This window comes from Oncorhynchus mykiss, chromosome 3, assembly GCF_013265735.2.
Source record: "Oncorhynchus mykiss isolate Arlee chromosome 3, USDA_OmykA_1.1, whole genome shotgun sequence".
Classification (NCBI taxonomy): domain Eukaryota; kingdom Metazoa; phylum Chordata; class Actinopteri; order Salmoniformes; family Salmonidae; genus Oncorhynchus; species Oncorhynchus mykiss.
The window spans coordinates 6,119,877-6,127,376 of NC_048567.1; the positions used below are offsets into that span (position 1 = coordinate 6,119,877).

The window sequence follows — 7,500 nt, forward strand, 5'->3', positions numbered from 1 at the left end:
AAAGCCAATAGGAAAGCTCCTAAGAGACATATGATTCCCACCACACACTCAGGGCACAGAGATCAACGCACTGTGTGTTCGATATTTATACTACACTGTCTACTAATACTCTCTCCTCACTCTCCTCTCTCTCTCTCTACTCTCTCCTCTATCTCATCTCTCTCCTCTCTCTCTACTTCCTCGCTTTTCTCTTTCACTCTCTCCTCTCTCTCTTTCTCCTCCCTCTTTCTTTCAGGTCTTTGTTGTCGGAGGATAAGCTGGTGTTCTGTAATGGCCTGGTGCTGAGCAGGTTCCAGTGTCTGAGAGGTTTTGGAGAGTGGCTGGACTCCATCAGAGACTTCTCCTCTCATCTACAGAGTCTCAACCTGGACACATCCGCCTTCTCCTGCCTGGCTGCCCTGGTGCTGCTCACAGGTAACACACCCACCCATGCGCACACACAAACACACACATACATACACACACACAGGTAATACACACCCAAGCCTTTGTTTGTAGGCTTTAGGTCAAGCTTTGTCACTCAGTGTTGTCACGGCAATCAGGTTAAATTCACAGACGTCTCACACACTTTTTGTAGTGTAACATGTTTGGTCCATTAAAAATTATATTTTCCCTAGCCCCTAACCCTTAACCTAACCCTTAACCTAACCCTTACCCTTACCCTTAACCTAACCCTAACCTTAACCCCAAAACCGTAAACCTAACCCATAAGCTTAAAATAGCATTTGGATAAATGCAGGACCTGAAAATTCCTGACTTTTCAAAAAGATCTTGTTTTCCTACCTTGTCAGGACATTCAGGTGAAATGTTAGGACATTCAGGTGAAATGTTAGGATATTCAGGTGAAATGTTAGGACATTCAGGTGAAATGTCAGGACATTCAGGTGAAATGTTAGGACATTCAGGTGAAATGTTAGGACATTCAGGTGAAATGTTAGGACATTCAGGTGAAATGTTAGGACATTCAGGTGAAATGTTAGGACATTCAGGTGAAATGTTAGGACATTCAGGTGAAATGTTAGGACATTCAGGTGAAATGTTAGGACATTCAGGTGAAATGTTAGGACATTCAGGTGAAATGTCAGGACATTCAGGTGAAATGTTAGGACATTCAGGTGAAATGTCAGGACATTCAGGTGAAATGTTAGGACATTCAGGTGAAATGTTAGGACATTCAGGTGAAATGTTAGGACATTCAGGTGAAATGTTAGGACATTCAGGTGAAATGTTAGGACATTCAGGTGAAATGTTAGGACATTCAGGTGAAATGTTAGGACATTCAGGTGAAATGTCAGGACATTCAGGTGAAATGTCAGGACATTCAGGTGAAATGTTAGGACATTCAGGTGAAATGTTAGGACATTCAGGTGAAATGTTAGGACATTCAGGTGAAATGTTAGGACATTCAGGTGAAATGTTAGGACATTCAGGTGAAATGTTAGGACATTCAGGTGAAATGTTAGGACATTCAGGTGAAATGTTAGGACATTGGGGTCCCGATAATGTAATAAAACAAGTACACACACACACACTTAAACACACCTCGGTCCGGAAGGTACACCTGATCTCCGGCAGCACCTGCTGCACCTGTCTGACACCTGGTCCCTTAATCAGAGCATGAGTGTGAACCACGTAGGAGCATCACTGATTCCTTCGTGTGTGTGTGTGTGTGTTCTGCTGAATGCCTCTTGCACAGAGAACAGAATACACTATCTGACTTTACCCCCCCACACACTTCAACAGACAGTGAGTAAAGAGCTGAGAGCAGACAGGGGAGAGCAGAGGGTCATTCAACAAAGATAAACATTTTATCTCACTCTTTTATTTACCCTCGTTGAACTATTTTTTGCCTAACATGTTACTTAGCAGGTAGCCTGGGGTGGCAGGTAGCCTAGTGGTTAGAGCGTTGGACTAGTAACCGAAAGGTTGTTAAATCAAACCCCCGAGCTGACAAGGTACAAATCTGTCGTTCTGCCCCTGAACAGGCAGTTAACCCACTGTTCCTAGGCCGTCATTGTAAATAAAAATGTGTTCTTAACTGACTTGCCTGGTTAAAAAAAAATTAAATACTCTGAGATTTCAAATTCTACTACACCCCTTTCCCCCACACACAGTCCCATCCCTGTCCCCCACCCTCTCCTCTCTGGGGGAGCACTTAACTCTGTGCCGGATCGACCGGGTCACCGTGGAGCTCGGCTCCGGAATGGTGTCCGCACGGCTCTCAGTGGCACTCTACCACCTCCACACAGCACACAGGACACTGCTACTGTAGAGCCGCTAGAACCATCGACCGCGGCAGAGTGAACTCTGCAGAAAGACAGCCATCGATCCCTCCCTCCCCAGGAACTCAGTTAGAGAGAAAGAATGGATTCAGAGAAGAATGAGAGGGTATAGAGGTGAGGGAGAGAGCATGAGGTCTGAAAGCTGTCTCTCTCAGTGAGAGGTGAAAAGGACCTCGGCAGTGACTGCAGCACCAAACACACAGCGCACAAAAGAGTCCAACAACACAGACAGTAGACGTCTCACACTGAGGCTAGCATTCTACACACACACTCACACAGTACACACACTCTTTCTGATACATTCTGACTCAAACTACGTGTGTGTGTGACTGTCTGGACACCCTGTTCTCTACAGAATGAGTTAGTGTCACATTAAGGCTGGTCGGGTTGCTAAGGGCAGTGAGTGTGTGTGTGTCTAATCTCATTTGGCTGCTCACAGGAGCGAATAATCTGCTAATTGTTGAGCACTGGCTACTTGTGTTGATGTCAACCTCTTAGAGCAGGCGAGTGTGTTTATGTGAGAGTGTGTGTGTGTGTTTATATGTAAATCGTCACAGGACTTGGGTGGGGGGTATGTTAGGTTAGTGTGTGTATTGATCTGCAGTGAGAGACACAGACAGGGTGTGTATGTCTCGGAGGTTTAGAGCCTGTTTAAGGTTTAAGGCTGCGGTAACGTAATAACAACAAGATCCACAGGACCTAATGAGATGGAATTGAATGGAAAACAAGATGGAGTTTGTGCTTCGAGCTGGTAGCGCTCTGAGCTGGTAGCGCTCTGAGCTGGTAGCGCTCTGAGCTGGTAGCGCTCTGAGCTGGTAGCGCTCTGAGCAAGTGGAGGAGCACTGTGTGCATGTGTGTCCTGTATCTCTCTTTGTGTATCTGTTTAGTGTGTAACCCGTCTTTCCCTCTGTCTCCACAGAGCAGGTCCCAGGACTGAAGGACAGTAAGCGCGTTGAGGAGCTGCAGAACAAGGTGGTCTGTTGCCTTAGAGACCACCTGGGCTTTGGCCCCTCCTCCTCCTCCTCCTCCTCCTCCTCCAAGGCCACGCCCCCTCTAAGTCGTGTGCTGGGTGTTAGGGCAGAGCTCCGCTCCCAGAGGACCCAGGGTCTGCAGAGGATCTTCTACCTGAAGCTGGAGGACCTAGTCCCACCCCCACCTCTGATTGACAGGTTCCTAGACACTCTGCCCTACTGATGCTGCCTGGGCTGATTATGCCCACACATACGTGTCACATCCTGTTTAAGACCCCCCCCCCCCCCCCCACCCCCAGAGCACCACGCAGCCACGCTCAGAGGAGCGAGACTTGCTGAGCTACGCTGAGAGACAGCCAATCAAATTGCTTTTCACTCATTAAGGACAACCAATCAAAAAATGCTTTTCACGCCATAAAGACAATTATTCAAATGCTTACCACTTTCTATCTGGACCGTTTTTCTCGTGTGATGGGAGGATTTGAAAGGATGACAAAAAATGAAAGTGACATTTCTCTGTCCTGTTTTAGTCTGGTTATGCCTGAAGGAGGAAAATAAGAGCCAGGTCTTTGTTCTGGACTGGTTTGTCCTGCTTCAGTCTGGTTCGGTTCAGTCTGAAGTTCATAGCAGTCTGTCCTAGGGGGAGGGGAAGGCAGTCTGTGTGAGTAGCTGTGTGACGCTCTGATGATGTCCCAGGGAAACAGAAGCTGCGTTTTTTTTGTTTCCCCTGCGAAATTGGAGGTAGGAGACATTTAAATAAAAAAAGGTATCGTCAGTCAAGACGACGTACAGCGTGAGTGACCCAGCAATCTGTCTGTGTGTGTGTGAGCTTAGTCACACAACAGAAGGCATTAAAACAGAAGATCTATATAAAACACCCAACACACACAGTGAAGTGACTGCTGTTTGGCTCTGTTGTCCAAGTGCAATTTCTTTAGTGCTATCTTTTTTTTTAACGCAACAGCTAGAGATGGGAAGGTTTCATTTCAAACTCTAAATGATTCTAATACTAAGACTGGCCATGTACTGCCAGTCTGTCAGTAGCTCCGGGAGAAAGAGAGATTGGGTGAGGAGGTACTCAGCACTAACCATTGATGACTCAGTCTCTCAGACTTGAACTGGCTGTGGTAGATTTAAGAATGAACTCTTAGGATTATTGGAGGAAAGAACGCAAGCAGCACTTACACCCTCAGAGGGTGACAAGCACAGACACACACCCACCCTGCTCCCCGAGAGAGGGAGTGAAGAGGCAGAGAGGAGGAGAACAGGAGAGGAGGAAAGGGGGGCTGGGAGTAGAAGGGTGCTCGATGGATGACTGTAAGGGGCCTGGGAGAGGTTGAAACATTCCGCAGTCATGCTCTTTTTATATGTTTGTAATATGGAGGCTGTGAGAGATGGGAGGACAGTGTTACTGTCTATGTGTTTCTGTGTAGGAGTACAGGAGCATATGCATGGTGTGTTATAAGCTGTTATAAGCTCTTATGAAGCTGTTATGACAGCCTGGCCTGGTTTGTGTGTCAGACTGCGCCTGTGTGTGTGTGTGTGTGTGGTCCCCCCCCTCCACCCCCACCCGGCCATCCACCATTACACATCACAGACTCACTCACAGGCATCCGTTTTGAAAGAAGGAAAAAATACAATTCTATAGATATATAAATATATATATATACAAAACTAATATTTTGAAGTGTTTTTAGCTTTTTCAAATATTGTGGTACAAGTTGTGCATTGTTTTTTTGAAGAAGAGAAATTAAAAGAAGTAAAAAAAGTTGTTTTCTATTTCCCTCTGACTGGAGTTTTTGTTCATCACTTTGACATCATGAAGTAGACCTGGTTATTCTGACTGCCTGGTTATTCTGACTGCCTGGTTATTCTGACTGACTGGTTATTCTGACTGACTGAGTCTGCTGTTTCTATCATCGTCATCATCATCATCATCATCTTCACTCACAGTACCATGAATTAATGTTATATCAGGACAATGAGGGAAACCAGAGGATTCACTGCAAGGAATTGATCCTGCACACATTTCTAAATAAATGAAATAAAAATCACTGAATAAGTGTGATATGTGGAATGAAGTGTGTGTGTGTGTCTGAACTCATGTGTGTGTGTGTCTTTGAGTTCGTGTGTGTGTGTCTGAGTGTGTGTAGTTGTGTCCGAGTGTCTGAGCGTGCGTGTGTGTGTCTGATCGTGTTTGTGTGTGGTGACGGTTGGTTGGTCTTGACAGGTAAGAGGGATCTCCTCTCCCTAGGGACCCTTCGGGCTCTCACACGGAGGAGAGGAGAATTAGTAGGGAAATGGAGGGATGGGGAGTAGAGGAGGAGGGATGGAGGAGGAGGGATGGAGGGTTCATGTAAGCGTGAGGACCAGATCAGCCTCCACCCTCGCTAAACATGATCGATCGCCATGGTGACATTTCACAGCACACCGTCTATACTGTCACTGCCATCACTCGCGCACATACACACACACACGCACACACACACACATTCATCCAGGTGTTAAACCGTTTAGAACATCGCCCATGCCTGACCACGTGGTCTGTGTGTGTGTGTGTGTTCAGAACACTGAACATCTTGTCCCTTTGTCAAAGAGAATGATGTCCCTGTGTCCAGTAAGCTGTCAGGTGAAAGGAACGGCACACTGTGTACAGAGACGGTGTGTGTGTGTTCATTCTCCTCTGACACAGGTAGTGACAGCGTTGAGTGACGAGTAACATAACACCAACACACACAGAGAGCAGAGAGCTCAACGACAGAAGTGAAAGACAAGGACACACACACACGGACACACAGACACACAGAAGGAGCTGTCAGTCTCTGCCAGCCGATCGATCAGCGCTGACAGATAGCAGATACCCCCAGAGTCTTAATTAGAGCTCCCATTAGAACACACACACACACAGCTCACTCTCTCACACACACACGCACACACACACACACACACACACACACACACACACACACACACACACACACACACACACACACACACACACACACACACACACACACACACACACACACACACACACACACACACACACACACACATATACTCTAAGCAGGTGGTATCCCACTGCATGTATTTATTATCAGAGATGGAGGCAGAATAGTCCTTTGAGATGTATCATCGCCTTTTTTTAAAGGGGATCCTGAAAACAGTTATTGCAAACACATAACAAGGTTGTGTGTGAGCGCAGCAGCCATCAAACCAACAACTAAACAGTACAACATGGTAAATATTACATATATATATATATATAAATATAAAAGTGTTATTTGTTCATAGAAAATGAAGGGAGGAAGTCCTGCTGGAATACCACAGTAGAATGTTGTAGGTAGAAGGTGCTCTTTGGTAAATGGCTAAAATGGTCATAAACACTAAAAGGACCAAGTCACTCTTCATAGAATTACTTTAAAATCACTTTATTTTAGTTATGGCATGTTCAATTGAACAAACCGTTTAAAACTAGGACGCCGAAACGCTTCAGAGTTTTACACTTTGTGTTTTACTGAACATGCCATAACTAAAATAAAGTCATTTTAAACTATATACTTGAAGAGTGCCTTGGTCCTTTTAGTGTTTTAGGTATTTCTTTGTGTTGCTGCCTGCCAGTACTTAAAATTGGTCAAGTCAGGTGAGTATATTATGGGGGGTAATGTAATATTCATGAGTGGGAGGGGCTCCCCGCTGAAGCACTTCCTCTCCTGCTGAGACACACTTCCTGGATTACACTAAGACGGATGGCACCTGCGTCCTTCCACCACACACACGCACGCACACACGCACACACACACAAGCACGCATGTAAACACATTTGGTCATATACTGTAAAACGTACATTTATAGCCTGGGCGTTTATTTGCTTCAATCACTGAACACAACTGGTGCTTATTAGAGACAGGCTTCTGTTTGAGCCAGACCTAACCTCTACAGGCTTCTGTTTGAGCCAGACCTAACCTCTACAGGCTTCTGTTTGAGCCAGACCTAACCTCTACAGGCTTCTGTTTGAGCCAGACCTAACCTCTACAGGCTTCTGTTTGAGCCAGACCTAACCTCTACAGGCTTCTGTTTGAGCCAGACCTAACCTCAACAGGATTGGTGGGTCCCCTGCGGGACTGTTGAGCTAACGTAGGCTAATGCGATTAGCATGAGGTTGTAAGTAAGAAGAACATTTCCCAGGACATAGACATATCTGATATTGGCAGAAAGCTTACATTTTGCACTGTCCAATTTACAGT

At 45.8% G+C, this 7,500-nt stretch overlaps 1 protein-coding gene across 3 annotated transcripts in view; it reads left to right on the forward strand.

Annotated features, from left to right (window-relative positions):
- The window catches only part of LOC110534158 (nuclear receptor subfamily 4 group A member 3), a 35,895-nt gene extending 31,372 nt beyond the window's left edge, over positions 1 to 4,523 (forward strand). For all 3 annotated transcript variants that reach the window (XM_036966896.1, XM_036966901.1, XM_036966904.1), the window contains 2 exons: positions 236 to 414; positions 3,202 to 4,523. In XM_036966896.1, coding sequence (XP_036822791.1) covers positions 236 to 414; positions 3,202 to 3,476 — 454 coding nt within the window. In that variant the 3' untranslated portion in view covers positions 3,477 to 4,523. The remainder of the gene's footprint in view (positions 1 to 235; positions 415 to 3,201) is intronic.
- Positions 4,524 to 7,500: the final 2,977 nt, after the last annotated feature.